The following is a 22,332-nucleotide window of genomic DNA, read 5'->3' as shown; positions in this document are numbered from 1 at the left end:
GCATCTGCATAATGTGGAAGTCATTTGCTTTCAACTTGCCTTAAGGAATCACAATAATTTTTTTTTTGGTTTTGGAAGGAACCTTATGAGTCTTCTAGTCCAACTTAATATCTAAAAGGAATTCTCACTACAACATTCCCAGCAAGTGGCTAACCATCCTCTCCTTGAAGATTTTCAATGAGTGAAAACAGTTCTAATTGCAAGTTTTCCCAGATATCAAATCTAAATTTCCCTCCTGCAACTTGTATTCTTTGGCTTCTGGGTTTGACCTCAGGCTTAAATAGAATGAGTATAATCCCTCCTCCATATGACAATCTTTCAAATACTTAATGACATCAACTCAAGGCTCTTCACCAGGGATCAAGGCTTTGTCATAAAAACTCAGCTTACAACTTGTGATCCTGTTCTTGACATGCCTCCAGCTGCTTAGTTGACCTCAACTGCATTAGTCACTCATCCTACAATTTGGCTCACAAACTTTTAGCAGAGATAAAAGACTGGTGCACAAGGCAGGTGGCTCCATGCCCCACTGCCATTTTCTCTCTTCCTCCTCACTATAAGAACTCCTTCTATACCCACAGGCCAATGACATTTAATACCAGCACTTCAGAAGTAACTTAGAAATACAAGTGATTCCAAATAGAAGCTGCGAAATGATAAATTCCTGATAACCTGTCACTTTTACACACGAGAAAAAGAGTAGCTGGGGATGAGGAGGGGGAGAGGACACAGTTAGACCCGGAATTTTGTATGGGGTGGATAATAATGTGAGGGTAACTAACAAACACAGAAATAAATTCATTCCAAACATTGTGGTTTGGGGGTGTACATTCTTCTCTACACTGGTCACCACCAGGTGATTTGTAGAGCCTCTTTTGCGGGGTATTGATACAGGCATAGATGTTTCAGCATAGAAAGTTATGAAAAGTTTAAAGATAAAGTTTTCTATGTTTAAAAGACTATATATACAGACACATATATATATGTATATACATACATACAATTGCAAATCATGTATATTATAAAAGAAATCATCATTATAAAAGATATTGTTATTACTAAAATCTGAGGTCAATTTCCATTCCAGTTTTATATACCATCCATATGCATGGATGCAGCAGGTCAGCATCCTTTTTGCCATTTCTAGTTTTAGAATTGGTGAGGGTCACACAGCTAGTATAAAAGCATGACTTGAACTCAGGTCTTCCCGACTCTGAGGGCTATTTCTATCCATTTTATTCAAGTCTCCCTCTTCTCTTAACCCTATCTCCCCTATTTATTCTCTTCTCTTTCCCTTTCCATCTTCCTCTCTCCATTTCCTTTCTTCCCATTTCTTTCTCTCCTTACCCTCTTCTTTCCCCCCTTTTTCTTCCTCATACCCTCCCCCTTTTCTCCTCCATCCTCCTCTCTCATTTTCTCCCAATTTTCTCTCTTCCATCTTTCTCTGGGTTTGTTTTTCTCTTCTTCCTCTTCCCTTTTCTCTTCCTCCTTTTTCGCTTTTCTCTTCTTGTTTGCTGTTTCCCTCCCTCCTATTTTTCCATTTCTTTCTTCTCTTTCTCTTCTTCCCCTCTCCCCATCCTTTCCTTGTCTTCTTTCCTCTTCTCCCCACCTCCTCCTCCCTCTCTCTCCCCTGTCTCTCTCTCACACACACACATACAAAAAAAGATGGAATACTTAAATACATGGGACTTCACTTACATGGCTTTCTCTGCATTAAAATAGATTACATTTCCTTGATATGACAGATGTTTTCAGAAGCTGTTCTGGCTAGGAAAAAAAGTCCTTCTCAATTGGATCACCAATTCTCGGTTTACAAAGGAACTAACATTTAGCTGGCCCTCAGGTCAATTGGGAAGCCTATTTTCAGGTCCTCTCAGGATTGTGATCAACTGGAATAGTGTTCATGAACTCAAAAGTCATTAGAACAGGACTTCAGGGAAGAAGATCAAATTTGACAGTAAATAAATTGCTTAGGTGTAACCCAGAATCAACTGTTTTAAGTAAAGTCCTAATGTTTAAGGGTGTCCACAAGGAAGTGGAGTTTATCAAGAGTTCACAGATAAATGATGAACTTGCCATTCCTAGATGCAAGGGTGATGTCTGCATTTTTGAAGATATTTACCAATTAGCTACCTAGACCGAAGTCCAATCCCGACCAGTTGTTAAAAACAAAACCAATACAAAAACAAAACTAAAGACAATTCCAAGTAAAACTTTGTGAATGGGGCTATCCCAAAATAACTTCGTTGGTAGCTGTCCCCTGGTGCCCTCCAAGAGAATGGCTTTAAGTGGTTGGGGATGATCTCCAAGATGACTTGGCCACAGGATCTTAGGTATGGAGTTATAAGAATATTTGGAAGTTACTTGATCGAACTCCATCATCTTACAGATGAAGAAACTGAAACCCAGAGAGGTTGTAACACATCTAAGCTTGCACAAATAATAAATGATAAAGCCAGGATTTGCACCAAGGTTCCCCATTTGAAAATGTCATTTTTCCATGGGACCATTGCTCAAAGTTATGTAGGTGGTAAGTGGAAGAGGTAGGAATTGAACTCATTTCCTTCAACTCCACTGTACCACATTCTTTCAAGTTTTTAGGAATATAAACTTTTATAGTTATCAAACTGTGTATACCCTTTGATCCAGCAGTTGGATCTACTGGGCTTATATCCCAAAGAGATCTTAAAGAAGGGAAAGGGACCTGTATGTGCAAGAATGTTTGTGGCAGCCCTGTTTGTAGTGGCCAGAAACTGGAAACTGAGTGGATGCCCATCAATTGAAGAATGGCTAAATAAATTGTGGGATATGAATATTATGGAATATTATTGTTCTGCAAGAAATGACCAGCAGGATGATTTCAGAAAGGCCTGGAGAGACTTACATGAACTGAGGCTGAGTGAAATGAGCAGGACCAGGAGATTATTATATACTCCAACAAAATACTATATGATGATCAATTCTGATGGACATGGCCATTTTCAACAATGAGATGAACCAAAACAATTTCAATAGAGCAGTAATGAATTGAACCAACTACACTCAGTGAGAGAACCCTGGGAGATGACAATGAATCACTACAAAGAATTCCCAATCCCTCTATTTTTATTCACCTGGATTTTTAATTTCCTTCCCAGGCTAATTGTACAATATTTCAAAGTCCGATTCTTTTTGTACAGCAAAATAACGGTTTGGTCATGTATACTTATTGTGTATCTAATTTTAATATATTTAACATCTACTGGTCATCCTGCCATCTGGGGAAGGGGGTGAGGGGGTAAGAGGTGAAAAATTGGAACAAGAGGTTTGGCAATTGTTAATGCTGTAAAGTTATCCATGCATATAACCGATAAATAAAAGGCTATTAAATTTAAAAAAAAAAAAAAAAGGAATAGAAATTTTACCTTCCTTTTTTTCCTCAATTTTTAATACAACTCACATTGACAGTCTGGTTATAAATGTAACTGGATGATTTAAAGAAGTTGTAACTAAATGAAATAAATAGCTCATCAATTGTCCTCCAGAAGCAAACAAATGGGTTTGTTTCATTGTGTACCAAAAGGCAACCCATAAAATTATTTCACCGAACGTTTGATCATATCACTTTTAGTCCTAAGAAAAATCATTTTTAAAATGTCAACTATGACTCCAACATTAGTCACAAAGGATAAGATAAAGAATTTCTATAAAGATTTTGACAATCCCACAAACTACAAGCATATTTTTTAAAAAAAAGGAATATAGACTTTTATGAACTGATCCATTCCTTTTGATAGCCTACTAATAGCAAGTTGATGTCCTGTTTGTCTTCTTCTGGGTGGATTTCAGTGACTGAGACTACATTCTTGAGATGATTGGACTGGTTCAGATACTCAAAAAGTAGACACCATCACTTGGTTGATATACATTTATTAAGCACTCACTGTATTATCAGGTACTCTGTAAAACCACTGAGGAACTTACATTCTAGCAGGGTAAAGTTGAGATTCTTTTGGATGGGAGAGCACTAGGACTTAGGAGGATCAGAAAAAAACTATACAGAAGATGAAGGAAATCAGGAATTCCAAGAGAGAGGAAGAGAGGAAGAAAAACAGATAGAAAGAGAGAAACAGAGGACAGAGGCAGTGAGAGAGCATTCCAGGCAGAAGAAATAGGCATTACAAAGTCACAGAGGTGAGAAATGTGTGTGAAAAACAATCAGTACTATATGACTGTAACAGAGTGCATGGACAAGAATGATTAGAAATAGGAGTGGAAAGAGAGGGACCAGATTGTGAAGAGCTTTAAAAGTCAGAAAGAGAAATGTATAGTTGTTCCTGAAGGTAATGGTCACTGGAGTTAAGTAAGAGAGGGATATTATCTGACATGTACTTTAACAAAATCACTCCTGGCTTAGAGGAAAGGGGAAGATAATCTCAAATACTCACCTTTAGCAATGTTCCTTCTTTGATTCTCTTCTTCAATATCATTGTTTTAAGAAATAAGCAGAAAAGATCCTTTTTTAACTTGAGATATGACTGTGTATTTTAGCATTTGCATAGTAGTTTGTCCCTTTTGTATTCATCCTCAGTTCTCTGTTCTTACATCTTTTGCATATATAGAGTTTTTTAAATTTATTTTTTTATTTTAGCTTTTTATTTACAAGACAGATGCACAGGTAATTTTCAGCATTGATCCTTACAAAATTTTCTGTTAAAACTTTTTCCCCCCTTCCCCCCATCCCCTCCCCTAAATGGCAGGTAGTCCCATACATGTTAAATATGTTAAAGTATATGTTAAATACAATATATGTATACATATTTATACAATTATCTTTGCACATATATTTTTAAAAATCTAATTTATACCTCCAAAGTATTCTCAGGCAGTATAACAAAAAGAATCATGAGGTGTCCATTAAGGAAAAAGAATTAAACACCATGAACTCCTTTTTACTATTTGGGGATAAGAGTTTTTGGTCTTAACAGTTTACTCCAACACAGTTTTATTAGCAGCTATAGTGAATTATAGTTCACTTTCAAGTGAATTATAAGTGAATTTCAAGTGAATTCAATTACAATACACTTTCAAGATGGCATATCATTTTATCTATTATGAAATCATCAAAATATTAAGCAAAAATTAAAGAGGTCAAACAGGTCTTAATGGAATTATTTTTGTAGGAGCATCACTCCTGTAACTGAGGGTATGGTTTCAAATTTGAATTACTCTAATGTGGTCGAATGTTTATACCTTACAACCTGTAGGAGAGAATGGATGTAAGAGAAATATCTTTCACTACAAACATTAAATACAAATCCTTGGTGAGGAAGGAAATGTTACTGTCTCCCTATAGTTAAGTAAATCATTATCTTCACCAGGAACAAGTTATAATTTGATTCAGGTTTTCATCAGCTTTTATTACTGATTCGGCTTTCTGTGCTCACAGACATCAATGAATGCTCCTTTGTTCCAACAGGCTGCCATAGCTGGGCTGAGTAACTAAGCATCGAAGCCTGAGGAGGCCAACACTTAAAACCACACACATAACATACTTCTTGTGAGAATATGCAAAAAGCTTTTATTGAATGAACAACTGGTCAGAGGGTGACACTATGCCACATAGTATTTAGCCAACGTCAATTGCATCAACCACACCACCTGTTTTCTCCAGAATTGTGCTACATTTTAAAATCATTCATTCAATGCCAGTTATGGAAAAAGGCATTAAAGAGTAGCAAACCTAATTTGTTGTATTTTTTTTTTTTTTATGCCCTGGGTAAGGGTGGAGGGTGGGGGGAATTACACAAACAGATGCTGGTACAAAGACAGTGTCTTTAATAGAAAGAAAGGGTTTATGTTCCATATGCCCATACCACTGACAAATCACTAACATTTGCTACTGGGCATCTCAAAGTAATAATCATTTTCATTGTCTGCAATCCACAAGCTTTCATTAGTGCAATTCAATCACAAATAATATCTTATTTCTAAATATTAACCCATTCATAACATTTTCTTCCTTATGCCACCAATCATAAATAAGAATTAAACATCTCTAAGAATCTATATGTGGCATCATTTAATTATAAACAATTCCCAAGTGAAGCATATTATCTTGATTAGAAACAATACTTGAAAAGATTGACTGCTGGGAATAAATTTATGAAAGTTACAAGTGAATGATGTCTTTATTTTTCTGATAACATCTCTGACAAAATCTCAACAATTTACATATATCATCAAACACCATTACATGACAAAATGCATACCACACTCTAGACAGCTAGTGAAGCAAAAGATATTCATGCTTCTAAGAGGTACTGCCTTTCCTTAAAAATACCTTGTGTTATGTCATGAAATACATCTTTAAAATTCCAGAAAAGTACCAAGGAATAAAAGAAAGGATTTCCACTAGATCCAGACAAACATAGACTATGGCAATGATCATTTCTGCATGTCTGTAAATTAGCTGGGGTTTTTTTTGGCTTTTTAAAAGTAGTCAAGTATGTTCTGAAAGCAATGAAAGCACTAATCATCTAAGACCAATGTATCTTGAAGTACTTTTGTCCCCTTTGAGTGGGAGTAACTATGGTAAAAATAATATTAGTTTATTAATTCTTTTTGCAAAGAGGTTTTAACCATTTACTTTAGGACAAAAATCTCATGTCAAAATAAAGTTAGTTCCAAATAGCTCAAAATATTTAAAAGAAAAAATGGGGAATCAATGTGGAAAAAGTATAGAGCAGAAGAAGATGAAGTTGAAGGGAAAATAATTGTTTAAAAAAAAGATCTCTAGTGAAATTTCTGTAGTTGAAGAATAGAGACTGTTAAGTACCCTATAATCTATTAATAACTCTTTGTTAACTTTCACAAGTTCAACCATTTACTTGATATAATGGAGAATGTATCATAAGGAATGCTACAACACATTGTCAACAGTTATTAGACTTAAAATATGAAGACTACATAAGAGGCTATTTAGAGATATCAGAAGACAAATTCTGCCTTTTGAGCTCTGCCTGGGCATATTCTGCTCTCAGAGTCTTTCACATCTCTATCAAGTTATTAAAAACAAACAGCATCAGGCATATAATACCAGATGCTTAGAAAGCACTTTATAAAAATATTACTTCATTTAGTCTTCTTTTCAAGCCTGTGAGGTAAGAACCACAAACAATATAAAACCCATTTTACAGATGAAGAAATTAAAGTTTAAGTAAGCTGGGAAGTAACAAAGACAGGATATGAATCTAGGTTTTCTGATCTTCAAGTCTAGTATGTGATCCACATCCTTGGGTACAAATTAGATACTCTTCCAGATCATTACTTTATAAATTGCTAGTTACATGATACAAAAAGCTAGCAATAAAGGTAATTACTGATCTTAAATTATCATCTTTATCACTTAGAGCATCTATGTAAATAGCAAGTAATAAGAATAATTATTTTGGACAATATAAACACTGGACAAAGCTGAAATTGCAAAAATGCAAACTAAAATGCATAAATAGGAATATAAAGAATAAAATAATAATCCATTTATATTTGACATTTTAGTAAGATGCTTTGATACATTCATGTTGGGTCTCTAGAGCTAGTGTGTTAATATGGAGACTTTGGAAAGGATTTGGAAAAAAGTTTCAAAGGCTAGAATCTTGACAAGACTAAATACTTTGAAGATAGGAACTCAATAGTCTGAGAAAACTGAGAAGGTACTAAATAGCAGCATTCAGGTTTATGAAGAATTTTCAAAGGATAGTCTCCAAATATTTTCCATCTCTGCTAATAATCAGATGAGGAAAATAGAGATTAAGTTAAAACATTAGGATTTAGGTTACTTAACAAATTATGTTTAAGTTATGAAGGTTGCTGTATAGGTTTTATGGAAGATAGCTCAATCTTTGTTTTCAGAAATCTTAAAAAGAATATATGGTTATTACATTTCAGTAAAGGTCTAAATTTTTACATTCGATTCCTTTAGCACCTTTAAAATGGTGTTAATGTTTGTCCTATATAATATTGTGTCAAGTTCTTGGTGAGGATCACATGAGATGATGAATATGAAAGGATTCTGTGTTTTGTGTGTATGTATGTGTGTGTGTGTGTGTGTGTGTGTGTGTGTGTGTGTATGTGAGAGAGAGAGAGAGAGAGAGAGAGAGAGACAGACAGACAGACAAATGTAAGGTAGTATAAACTTGAGGCATCCACAAATTCTTAGATACTATGACAGTGTGAGACAGAGGGCAGATGCTGGCTAAATGAAGCTGCCACTTGTTTTAGAACTTGCATTTTAATATACTCTGAAATGAGAACAATAGTTATCACCTAGTTAATATATTAACTTTTTTCAGAACCTCATTAATATATTAAATTTAGCATTCTACATTCATGCAGAGAAATAGAGCTATGAAACTTACGGGTTTCCTTTTAGGCACAGGAATGGTCAACAATTCAAAACATGTTGCTTCCAAACTTTTTCTAAGAAAGCAAAATAAGAACTAAAAAAAGTTTGCATTTTGAGTAAATATGAAAAGAAAGAACAATCTGGAAGTCCAATATTTATTTTATGCTATCTATCTCGATTCATATAAAAGTGAAGCTTCAAGAGGGAGGCAGCAGCTATTGCTTGAACTTGTCTGTGGCTCCTGGGGATGAAAGATGATTGGAGACTTCCATCACTTCTTAATAAAATGCCACCTGTGGATATCTTCATCTGTGGAGAAGAATACGAGAGAAAGAGAGAGAGACAGAGACACAGCCAGGGACAGGGAAAGAGAAAACAAAACTGCATTTTAGTGAGTTTGATACAACAAACACTGTCTACTACATTCTAGGCACTGGAAATAAAAAGACTAAGAAGACTCCCTGCCTTCAGGGAGTTTATTTTCTTCCAGAATGCTGAGAGAAATGCAAAAATATATAAACATGAAACTTTCTCAATTTTATGTTTACACTTCCTTTCCCTTTCCATCTCCATGGCAAAATATAAGTTTTTAGTTTCTTGCAATTTTTTTTCCCAAAATTTAAGTCAAGCCAAATCAAGAAAGCAAAAGCTGCCACATTTTGTTTGGTGATTTTTTCCAGACTATAATGACATTACCCAGCAAGAAACCTAAAGTGCATTCAAACATCAGCATGAAAGGATTAGAAAGGCTACAACTGCCTGCCAAATAACCCAAATGGGTTTTTATAGACCAGGTAGTTTGCTAGCACACCATATAAGGAATGCTGCTTGCTTTCCCATGAAATCATGTCTGTAGATGCATTCCTTTATAATCATCTTGGAACTTAGGGTAAGTAGTTCTCATTTTTTTCAATTTGTAAGTTGCAGATCCTTCCTACATCTTACAGGAACTAATGAACTAATGTGTGTGCAATTATTTAATACCTGTAAAGTATTATAATACATATTAAGCATTACATAAATGTAAATTATTATTATTATTACTAAGTAATGTTAAACAAAAAGCAAAAAATCCAAATGGGCGCATATTTTAATAAACAAAATGCTGAATATATAAATTTATACTTCTCACTTCTTACTAAAAGCTGTATTTCTAAAATACCTTAAACACAATATTTTTCCAAAGAAAATGTATTAAATATTTCCAAAATCCAATATGGACTTTGGTCTTTCATCTGAAGGAAAAAATTAGGTAGACAAATTTTCCCAAAGAACTAATTTAAATTCATTATAATTTACTAAACTAGTTAGTGCTTGGAAGTAAAAATCATGATATAATACAAGCATTATTTCCTTGTTTAAAAATAGTAAATATATAATCTGTTGGTTATTTTTTAAATAAAGTACAATGATTTAAGATAACTCATCCAGACAATTTTGTAAATATTTTACAGGTCATTATGCTTAGCTTCCAGAAAATTTTTTCACCAAATGATTTTTAGTTTTAGCTTCTACAATGCCAATTAGTATGCATAGGCCCTCTTGATAACATACCTTCTTTGGAATTTGAATCTTCATTTACTGCAGTTGATGCCTATGAGGTAAAAAACAGAGAGTTAGTTTTTAATGAAGATTCTCCATATAGAATCTGGAATCAGGGATATTTTATTAGGAAATTATCTAATAGATAGTATAAGCACATTTACTTGACTTGAAAAGGAGGATTCTATTCCCCACAATTCCATTCTACTTAAGAAATATCATTTTCCTGATAACCACAGGTCTATGAATTTTTTTCTTTTTGCTTAGGCAATTGGGGTTAAGTGACTTGCCCAGGGTTACACAGCTAGGAAATATTAAGCGTCTGAAGCCAGATTTGAACTCAGATCATCCTGACTTCAGGGCTGGTGCTCTATTCACTATGCCACCTACCTGTCCCCAGGGCCTATGAACCAAAAAAAAAAATTCCAGTAACTGTATTTCAATAAAAATTTCTTTTGCAATCTTCTGTATTTCATGCACTTAAAAGGTTATTCAGAAAACCATTCTATAGGCTTCACCAGATTGCCCAACATTCAAAAAAAAGTTTAGTGTTCCTACACTACAAGCACAATGATTGATGAAGTGATGGACATTAAAGATAAAAAAAATATGTTTAGAAAGCTTTTTTCTAATTAGTTACAAGGAGTAACTAAGGTGTTTCCTTCTCAGCATTCAACACAAATGCTCATTTTTTACCCTTCAGTTGCATTCTCTATGGAGGCACTTGAAAAACTAGTGAAGCAAAATCATTTATATAGGTTACTTCTAGGCAATGCTTTCAGATGCTAGGGTCAGTCAAGATTCTCTGAGCTGATTTAATTTACTCCAAAAGAAGCAAGTATTAGCATTAAAAAGTTTCCTAAGAGAGAATTTTTCCTCCCTTCTTAAGTCTCTTGCATAAAAAGGGCTCTTTCATCGAGAGGGGCAGCATACATTCCCTAGATCTTGCTCATCCCCAACTGACAGTGACTCAGCAAGAACAAGGATAGCCAATGTCAGCTTTATTTGAAAAAAAATCATCTAAATCATAAGTATTTTTAAATGCTCCCATTTTCGACTCTTCCTTTGAAAAGACAAACAGTTCAGGTGAACAGTTTCTCCTTAAGTCACTCCACAGGGAAGAATGTAATTGTAAGAAAGAAAAAAAAAGCTTCCTCTACAAATTATATATAATTCATCTTGGAGGTTTTCCCAGGATTTAAAAAAAGGAGCTTTATTAAGCAAGTTGGCCATTTGGGGGACTAATGTCAAAGAGACTTGTGGCTGTCTTTGTTAATTTTGCAGATGCCAGCATTTAAAAATGTAAGTGAAATAAAAATTCCGGTATATGATGGCCACTAACTGAAGTTGTACAACTGATTATATCTAACTTGGCCTGCTCCTCCTTTTTTTAATTAGGGGCAGGAAGAGCAGACCGAACCATATTAAGATTGCTTTGATCTCAAAGGCATAGTGGTGGGAATCTTGCCATACCAGGCTTTTTAGATAGCCATAGGGGAATTAGGGGATTCCTCTATAGTTGGAACTCTCAGGCCTAGACAGAAACTCACATGCCTGGCTAGGAATCACATGCCAACTCAGAATTCCCATGTGGGAAGGGTTATTTCAGGCCACAAACAACAAATGTTCATTCAGCCTTACATATGCATTGAAATGACCACAGGGTTCATATGCAAAATTTTCAGTGGGCATAAAACTCATTACCTCAGCCACTAATAAAGCACTGGAATGATGGAAGAATTATTCATCTAATATTATTTTTCTGTTGAAACAACCTGTGACTTTTGAAAATAGCATTTTACATAAGCAATGGTATTGATCCAGTGATATCAGATTCAAAGGGATCTATTGTTTTATAACCCACTGAAATAATCTGGGGTGTTACATATCGTCTTATGGAAGAAAGAAGGGTTTAAAAATGGGTATAAAATCATCAAGGTACATAAATGTAGTTTAAAATGTAGTTTAAAGAATTTAAAAATTTTGTAAGGATAGTACAAAAAGGAATATTGAATCAAACCTTTTCCATATAGTTTATTTTGGTTTGCTGGATAACCATGCAGGAATTAATGCAGGAATAGTTTCCTTTTATCTTTGTATGCTCAGCATACAAAATGTCTTACCTTTAATTGGTACCTGACAAATGTGTGTTAATTGGGCAAATTATTTATTTCCCCAAAAGTAAATGCTATAGGAAAATTTAATTTCTTCCAATACAGGCCCAACTATAACATCTCAATTTTCAAGTTTAGACATATTCAACAAATAATTACTAAAGCCTTGATGCCTTCAATTTATTTCCAATATCATCAAAGCTTACATTTTAAAACTTTAAAAAGAAACAGCTTAACTTTTCAATCTTTTAAACTTTGACAAGGGAATAACCCTGGAAAATACTGAGGTATTTCAAAGTTTCTTGAAAAAAGATATTTCAAAATCTCTTGGTGGGTAGTGTCAAAGGATTTAAATATTAAGTGGATGAGAGAAAAAGCTTAGAAAAAATTTTTTTCTTTCACCTCCACTTCTAAAAAGTGTAAGAACTCTTGAGTAAAAAAATATGCAAAGAAAACAACAATTTTGAAGTGGTGTTTTGGGTGAGGAAAGCCAATATTCAAATCAATTCAATAATGAGGATACAAAAATGAAAAACTCTTCCCCCAAAGAAGCTTATAACTTAGTGGCAGAATATACAAATCATTATAACACAAGTTAGAATTAGAAAAATATAAAAAAAGAGGCCTAACAAAAGCAAAACAAATTTAAAAGAAGGGGGACCAAGAAAAGGGCTCATAAAAGAAATGGAACTTGAACTTGGAAAGTTCCTTGAACTTGGAACCTTGGAAAAGAAGGAAAGAACTTCAACAGGAGATGGTAGATGAAGTGTATCAATAAATAAATGCAAGTGGGTGATAGGAGTCTAGTTTGGCTAAGACTGGTTAAATGACTTGCCTAGGATTACACAGCTAGCAAGTATTAAGTGTCTGAGGCCAGATTTGAAACTCAAGTCCTCCTGACTTCAAGCCTGGTACTCTATTCACTATGCCATCCAGCTGCCCCCATCATCAAACTGTCAAAAAATTATTTTATAGAGCTAGGAAAAATTTTGTCATCTACAAGAATAAAAGGTCAAGAATATCAAGAGAATTAATGGGGGAAAAAAAATGTAAAGGATGGTGGCCTAGCAGTACCAGACCTAAAACTATTATTATGAAGCAGAGGTTATCAAAATCATTTGGTGCTGGTTAAAAATAAAGTGATGTATCAATGGAATAGGTTAGATTACATGTGACACAATAATCAATGACTATAGTAATCTAGTATTAGATAAATCCTAAAACTCCGGCTTCTCGGATAATAATTTACTATTTCACAAAAATGCTGTGAAAACTGGAAAATAATATGTCAGAAGCTCAGCATAGACCTACATCTCACACTCCATACCAAAATAAGGTCAAAATGGGTACATGATTTAGATATAAAGGGTGATGCTATAAGCAAATTAGGAGAGCAAGGAATAGTTTACCTATCAGATCTTTGGAGAAAAGAAAAATGTATGGCCAAAGAATAACTAGAATGCAAAATAAACAACTTTTATTACATTAAATTAAAAAGTTTTTGCACAAACAAAAACCAATGCAGCCAAGATTAGAAGGTAAGCAAAAAGCTGGGAAGAAAAATTTTGCAGCTAGTGTTTCTGATAAAGACCTCATTTCTAAAATACATAAGGAACTGAGTCAAATTTATAAGAATACAATTTATTCCCCAGCTGATAAATGGTCAAAGGATATAAACAGATAACTTTCAGATAAAGAAATTAAATTCATCTATAGTCATATGAAAAATGTTCTATATATCACTATTGATTTAGAAAAATTCAAATTAAAACAACTCTAAGGTACTCCTCAGACTGGCTAAAATGACAGGAAAACAATGATAAAGGTTAGAAAGGATGTGGGAAAATTAAGACATTAATACAATGTTGATAGACTTGTGAACTGATCCAATCGTTCAGGAGAACAATTTGGAATATATATAACTGTACATACTCCTCGATCCAGAAATGCCACTACTGGGGTCTTTATCCCAAAGAAATCATTTTTTAAAAAGGGGGGAGGTGGGAAGGACATGTGCAAAAAATGTTTTTAGCAGCTCTTTTTGTGATGGCAAAGAATTGGAAAATGCCTATCAATTGGAGAATGGCTGAGTGAGTCATGATATATGAAAGTAAAGGAATATTATTGTTCTATAAAAATGATGAACAGGCTGACTTTAGAAAGGCCTGGAAAGATTTACATGAAACCAATACTGAGTAAAACAAGCACAATCAGGAATATACTGTACACAGCAACAGAAAGATTATGCAAAGATTAACTATGATTGATTTGGTTCTTCTCAGAGGTTCAGAGATCGAAGACAATCCTAATAAACTTTAAATAGAAAATGCCTGCATCCAAAAAGACAACTATGGAGACTAAATGTAAAACAACCTATGCTGTGTTCACTTTTTTTTTTCTTTTTCTCTCATGGTTTTTCTCTTTTGTTCTGATTTTTCTCTTGCAACATGATTAATAAGGAAATATGTAAAAAAAAAAATGAATGTACATGAAAAACAAAAAAAATGTTTTTACATGTAATTGGAGAAAATATTTTTTAAAATATTGTGTTATTATGTTTTGGATTGCAAAATGACATTTAAATTAAATAAGAATGGTCATTCATTGAGTATTTTGCAGATGCTTTGACAATTTGCTAAACTATGAGGTTAAAGATCTCAACAAAAGAGCCCAAAGTACTTTTTGTCTCTATTACTAAGATTATTGAAAACCTACCATTGACTCTTTTGGTTTGTTTGTTTGTTTGGGTTTTTTTTTGTTTTGTTTTTGTTTTTGTTTTTTTAATAGCCTTTTATTTACAGGATATATGCATGGGTAACTTTACAGCATTAACAATTGCCAAACATCTTGTTCCAATTTTTCACCTCTTACCCCCCACCCCCTCCCCTAGATGGCAGGATGACCAGTAGATGTTAAATATATTAAAATATAAATTAAATACACAATAAGTATACATGACCAAAACGTTACCATTGACTCTTAAATACCAATAACAAGATAGAACACTTTACTAAAAATAATGATTTATAAAATGCTAAAAGAGGATTAGTTGATCTCCCTTTTACCTCTAAAAACAATAATACTATGAATGGCACCACTGTAACATTTCCAAAAATATTTCTATTTTTTTTAAGAATAATTAATATCATGTGGAGATTCACATTTTGAGACATAAATACTATGACAAAGAGGCCTAGTCAGTAGGTGACTTCCTTCTTTGTGCTTGTATTACCATAACCTGCCACAGTGTATGGCACTTAATAAACACGTGTTAATTGATTAATTGGTATTAATATGTAGAAATGTCCTTGGGAATGTATCTATTACTCAAGAATTCACACTGTAACAGAATTTTTTATATCCACATTAGCAGACTGACACTACGATTGGCTTTCTGATATGCTTTTGTAATATAGAACTATAATTATGTTAGCTGAAAAGGTAAAATTCTATCTGTAAAAGAGAAGATAAAGAGTAACAAAACATGATAACTTTATAGAAGGCTAAATAATAATGAAGTTGGCAAATGTTTAGAACTGCTAAGAATACTTTTTGAAAATATGAAAATCAGCCCATCATTGGTCCCCAAAATTTGTGGATATGAATTCTAAATTATAATTAAATACAGAAAAAATGTGAGGAGCAGAATTCTAAGTCAAGAGAATCAAAGAAACTACCAATCAACAGAGTAATTAGTATCACATCAGGAGGGTAAGTCTGTACTAGCCAAATAGGGATTCTAAAGATCATAGATGTAAAAATGGGAGGAACCTCAGTGTCCATCTAGCACAACTTCTTCATTATAAAGATAAAGAAACTGAGACTCAAGGTTAATGACTTGTTTAAAAATCACCCCAATAATAAGTAGCATAGGCCACTTACTCAAGCCTTCTGACCCTAAAGCCAATATTCTTTCTACTATATTATTATACAGATACCCCACATAGTGATGAATAAAATACAGATTGGGGAGTGAAAGAGCAAAGAAAATACCAGATAAAGTGCTCTAGGAATATTTGAGGAAGGAGAGAGCACTACTAAATAGAGGGATCAGAGAAGGCTTCATAGAAGAAAAGATCTTGAGCTGAAGCTGAAAGGAACATGGGGATTTTTAAGAATGAGGTGATGAAGATCATTCTTTACATGGAGAACAGCTTAATGAATACATGGAAAAAAAGAATATAATCTGAAAAACTTGAAGTAATCCAGTTTGACTGGAATATCAATTGCACCAAAAGAAATAAAATGAAATAAGACTAAAGAGATAGGATAGAAGAAGACTGTGGTAAATCTGAAAAGCCTGATGACATGTGGGTATAAAAATTTTATCCTAGAAATAATAGGGAGCCACGGAAAGTTGTTGAGTAGAGGCAACAACAGAATCAGACTTGAGCTTTAAGGATATTTTACTAGAGGTAGCGTAGAGGGTGAATAGAAGAGAAACAAATTAGGCGGCTATTATTGTTATGGGCCAGAACTCTAAACTTGAAACAAAGGATTCTTACAAGGTACTAAGTCAGTGGAATTGATAGAGACAATAGTTATCTGATTTAGCATGGTTCAGTATGATTGATTTAATCCTACAAAGAGATGTTATGGGCCAGAACTTGAAACAAGGTACTAAGTGGAATTGAGGAGACAATGGTTAAATCTAGTTTAGCATTGATTTAATCCTACAACAAATAATGGTTTCCTAGTGATATAATGATTAGTGTATACTCAGTGTAGAACATATAAGGGAGAAGCTCTTAGGGCCAGGAAAAGGCAAGCGCACTAGAAGCTCTCGGAAGAATCTGAGACAGATTCATTCCATCAGCCACCTTTGTGGAGGCTGGAGGCTGAAGTACAAACCTTTGGATTCGGGGAGATTCAGAAGTCAGAGAAGGCAGTACAAGTTCAAACTCTGGGAACCAAGGAGAGAGAAAGGCCTCCAGAAAACTAGTTGAACCCCAAGTGAAGGAGATAAGACTTTGGAAGAGACAATAAAGAATTTGAACACCTGGCTACCTGTGTGGTGATTACTGTACTGAAAGGAAGGCTGCTGCTTCCAGAGACCCCAAGAAAACCCAACAAGAGAACATTACATTTTAAAGAGAATATTACATATTATGATAACTGAAATTAAGATGAAGAAAATTTGATATCTGCATTGCACTTGCAGAGACCAAACATTGTTGCCATTAGCCAAGTATTATACCCTGGACCCCTAGGACAATATATGGTGGTTATCTATTCTTCACCAAGTTTAAAATATTCTTGGATTTGGCAAACATTCACTCCACAAGCATTCATTAAGTACCTACTATTTGCAAAAACTAGTCACTATAGCCATTTGTTTTAGTTTCCTTTCTATAGTTTTATCACTTATTCTTACAGGTAAAACACTTTGTAACTGTAAAGTGCTGTACACGTGTAGGTAATTCTTCTCCTTGAGCTACCACTTTTCTCTAAGCTACCTCGAGATGGCTAGTTTCTTGCAAATTTAAAGACCAGGAAGGATTTCACACATTGAGGAACCCTGACTTTTTCCAAGGGTAAAAAAATCAAGTCAATCAGCATTTATGATGTACCTATTATGTGCCAGGAATTGTGCTAAAACATTGGAGATACAAAGATAAGCAAAAATAGTCCCTGTCCTTTCAGAAGTCACAGTCTAATAAGGGAAACATCCTAACATTATGTATCACCCTACCCCCCCCAAAAAAGATACAGAATAAATCGAACATAATCAATAAAAGGAAGTCTCTAAGAGGATCAGAGAAAATATCTGGGCTGAGAAATAAGGTGTTTTGTTTAAGGAAAAGCAAAGAGGCTAGGGTCACCAGATCACAGAGGGTATGGGGAGAGTATCAGATGACTGAAAAGGTAAGAAAGAATGGCCCAAGTTATGAAGGGCTACAAAAAGGCAAATAAAGAAAACATAACATTTTCTGCCATTTCTAAACTTCTTCCTGAAATATTTTGTGCTTGCTGCCTTTAAAGCTATGGTAACACAAATTATTTTCCTTACAGACCACATTGTTGTAATTCCTTTCTCTAAAATTAAGAAACTACATGATGGCTTTCTTCTGGTTCTCCCACTCTTAATAATGTTAAACTTAATTATGCTATGATCAGTATTGCATGGTGGTTCACCCACAGATACTTCCTATATCAGTTCTTGTTCAGTATATTCAGTATGTTTCTTTTCTCTGTGGGTGCTAAAATAACATTTTCTAGAAACAAGTAACTTTCTTTATCAAAAAACTTTTTCTCCACATCTCATCATGGTCCTGCCAAGTTGCAGAGATGGAAATCTTCCTGTTCTACCACCCAAGTCTCAGAGGACATTCCCAAATCACTGCCTTAGTGGTGTAACTGGGACATATACTATAGGTTAATGAGCAATTTGCTTCTTCTGGGCCAAACAGCTTAAAATTTATTGTTTCCACATGGGACACTTGATGTATAACATCAACATCTGAAGTTGCACAGGGAAAATGCTGGACAAATTAAACATGAAGACACCTCTACAAAAACAAAGGATATCATATATGGGAAATAAGGAAGAAGTGGGGAATGTTTACCCAAAGTTCCTTCAGATATCTCAATGCTGAAGAAGGAAATGGGATGGGATATTATAAGGCTAAAAATACTGATGCTGTAAGACACCTCCATATATCAGTTTTGAAATTGTGGAACCGACATTCTAAATGAAGATATCTCTGAACCACTTGTTCAAATACTTCCATATTTTGTTCCAGAGGGCAATTACTAAAAAGACTACTTTTTAAATTTTAATAATCATATTTTCTAGAATAGTATGATTCTGAGGCAGCCATGTGGCAGTGTTAGATGAAGAGGGCTGAGTTCAAATCCTGCCTCATACTTATTAGCATGCAACTTTGAACAAGTTACCTGACCTATCTCAGACTCAATGTTTTCTTCTGTAATGTGGGGGATAATAATTATCTGCTCCATATGGTTGTTGTGAGGATCAAATGATACATTCAAAGCACTCTGCCAGTCTTAAAACAGGAAGCTAGATGACACAGCAGATAAGAGTGCTGGACCTGGAATAAGGAAGACTCATCTTTCTGAGTTCAAATCCAGCCTCAGATACTTACGAGGTTGCTCAGTAGATAGAGTGCTAGTCCTACAGTCAGGAGAACCTGAGTTCAATAGGGTGATAGATATAGAGGGCTGAATTCAGAACCAACTTCAGATGTTTACTTGCTATGTGACCTGGGCAAGTCATTTAACACTGTTTGCCTCAGTTTTCTTATCTATAAAATGAACTAGAAAAGGAAATGATGAAGCACTCTTTGTCAAGGAAACCCTAACTGAAGTCATGAAGAATCAGATACTATTAAACAACAACAAATCTTAAAGTGTTATACTTTATTATAATTATTATTATTAATCCCCTTGACTCCCCTTTCCTAGTACTGTCACTGAAGAAGCATAAAGGAGTTAGCTGCACAGGAACAGAACCATTTATATTCTTCATTTTATAAGCTGACACAACCAAATAATTCCTCACAGATACAAGTGCTTTACTCAAGCTATATACTCTAATCCTCACAATAACCCTGGCAGAGAGGTCTCTACATAATTTTCCCATTCTTTCAGACAAGGAAAATGAGACTAAAAAAAAGCCAAAGAATTTGTTTAGGATCACACTATCAGTGAAAAAGCACTATCTGTGACTGGCACCATCTTTTTCAATCTACAAAAATCTAATAGCTTAGGTTCCTCTAGCAGAGTCTTTAAGAAGTCATGGTTACTATTTCTAGCCATATGAAAAGATGCTCCAAGTCATTATTAATCAGAGAAATGCAAATTAAGACAACTCTGAGATACCACTACACACCTGTCAGGCTGACTAGAATGACAGGGAATAATGCAGACTGTTGGAGGGGATGTGGGAAAACAGGGACACCAATACATTGTTGGTGGAATTGTGAATACATCCAACCATTCTGGAGACCAATTTGGAATTATACTCAAAAAGTTATCAAACTGTGCATACCCTTTGATTCAGCAGTGTTACTACTGGGCTTATATCCCAAAGAGATCTTAAAGAAGGGAAAGGGACCTATATGTGCAAGAATGTTTGTGGCAGCCCTCTTTATAGTGGCCAGAAACTGGAAACTGAGTGGATGCCCATCAATTGGAGAATGCCTGAATAAATTGTGGTATGTGAATATTATGGTAAGAAATGACCAGCAGGATGATTTCAGAAAGGCCTGGAGAGACTTCCAGGAACTGATGTTGAGTGAAATGAGCAGGACCAGGAGATCATTATATATTTCAACAACAATACTATATGATGATCAATTCTGATGGACGTGGCCATCTTCAGCAATGAGATGAACCAAATCAGTTCCAATGGAGCACTAATGAACTGAACCAGCTACACCCAGCGAAAGAAGTCTGGGAGATGACTTATGAACCACTACATAGAATTCCCAATCCCTCTATTTTTATTCGCCTGCATTTTTTATTTCCTTCACAGCTAATTGTACAATATTTCAAAGTCCAATTCTTTTTGTACAGCAAAATAACAGTTTGGACACGTATACTTATTTTGTATTTAATTTATACTTTAATATATTTAACATGTATTGGTCATCCTGCCATCAAGGGGAGGAGGTGGTGGGAAGGAGGGGAAAAATTGGTACAAAAGATTTGGCAATTGTCAATGCTATAAAATTGCCCATACATATAACTTGTAAATAAAAAACTATTTAAAAAAAAAAAAAAAGAAGCAGCAGCCATGGTTACCTGGATTCCATGACAAAAGCACAGGAACAAAACTTTTGTAAAGTATTCAGGTTTTTAGAAAATTTTAAATTTATACATAAGATCTTCAACACTAAAATTTTTCTATTGGCTAAATCTATAACATGATTTAAAAAAAAAAAATAAAAAGAAAACATCTAATTTTGCCATGATATAGCTTGGTTATCTAAGCATTAATTTGCTTGTTGAGTATATTCCAAATATAAAACTTCAAATTAATAATGAATGAACTTCTCCACAGACAGTATTTCAGCAGGAAATTGAGAAATCCAAGATGTCTCAGAAGCTTGAAAAAGAAATTTGTTATCTGAATTTACCCAAATAGGAAACAAATAGCCTTTGTTAAAGAAAAAAATTAAAATTTTAAATATTTCATTTTTCTTAAATGAAAATAAATTTATAATATACAATTCCATAATAACAATAATAAGAAAAAATAATGACTCAATCCTGACGATTATTTGGTACAGGCAGCCAGTCTCAGTTCTAGCATTCGATTAAGATAACTCATAGCAACAGAGTATCATAAAAGAGTATATTATACAAAAATAACAATTCATCTTTCAACCTGTATTAAGAAAAATAGCATCATAAGAAATCAACTAAAACCTAATGAGGCTTCAGGAAAATACAATTAAGATGCAACCAAAGGGGTTTGAAAGCTATCTGATATTGTTCTGTGGATTTTTTTAGTAGACTCAATGCTATTTTTTAAACTCATGACTTGGAAAAACCCTGATTTTTTATACATTTCATCTGAGTTCACCGCTGGATTTTCAGAACTTCTATATTTGTCCCACTTGATATATAAGAGACTAAAATATGCCCAATGTTTCTATCTCTTACCGACTGCACTATGGATCTGGCTTCTTCTTCACTGCAGCAGAAAGGGCTGTCACATACCTGTACATTAACACTGAAGTATAAAAATGTAGGTATTAAACAAGGATAATGATGAATGAAAATAACCAAACAAAAGAGATTGCTCCCAAATAGTTTGTGTAATTACAAACTCTCAGACTAGGCATGAAAATATTAAGCAAAATCATTGAGAAGAGCTAAAATTTCAGTACATTTATTTTAGGCAAGGTTACAAAGATAACTTTATAAATGTGTGCCCTATATTATAGGTTCTTCATTATCAGCATTTGAAAAAGGCACTAAACTTAGCCTCCTGTTCATCTAATATGTGAAAGAAATGATACTTTTGTTAACATTAATAAATGGGGGGAGGAAAGTGAGACTAAATGCCTATTTATTTTTATTTATATTTTATATTTATATTATTTTTATATTTATATTTTAAATGTAGCACAATTGTTTCACATGATTTTTAAGGAAGAATTTCCTGAAAACCAGAATTGGCCAACATCATAACAAGCCTCCAAAAGAGGATGGAGAGTCTCTCTCCAAATATGCAGGCTGAGAATAATGGTTGTAGGGAATAACAGATTGCTCTTCCTGATTCAATGTTCAACAACACAGGCTTTACAGAAAACATTTTAG

The 22,332-nt window shown here is 34.1% G+C and overlaps 1 protein-coding gene across 1 annotated transcript in view; it reads right to left on the bottom strand.

Annotated features, from left to right (window-relative positions):
- Positions 1-5,534: 5,534 nt before the first annotated feature.
- Positions 5,535-22,332, bottom strand: part of PPA2 (inorganic pyrophosphatase 2) — a 108,970-nt gene continuing 92,172 nt past the window's right edge. The window contains exons 10-12 of the mRNA XM_031943067.1: positions 21,673-21,742; positions 9,941-9,980; positions 5,535-8,695 (exon numbers count right to left, since the gene is read on the bottom strand). Coding sequence (XP_031798927.1) covers positions 8,658-8,695; positions 9,941-9,980; positions 21,673-21,742 — 148 coding nt within the window. The 3' untranslated portion in view covers positions 5,535-8,657. The remainder of the gene's footprint in view (positions 8,696-9,940; positions 9,981-21,672; positions 21,743-22,332) is intronic.

The sequence above is a fragment of the Sarcophilus harrisii genome, chromosome 6, assembly GCF_902635505.1.
Source record: "Sarcophilus harrisii chromosome 6, mSarHar1.11, whole genome shotgun sequence".
NCBI classification, from domain to species: domain Eukaryota; kingdom Metazoa; phylum Chordata; class Mammalia; order Dasyuromorphia; family Dasyuridae; genus Sarcophilus; species Sarcophilus harrisii.
The sequence above is the reverse complement of the archived record's forward strand: the minus strand, read 5'-3'. Positions and strand labels throughout refer to the sequence as shown.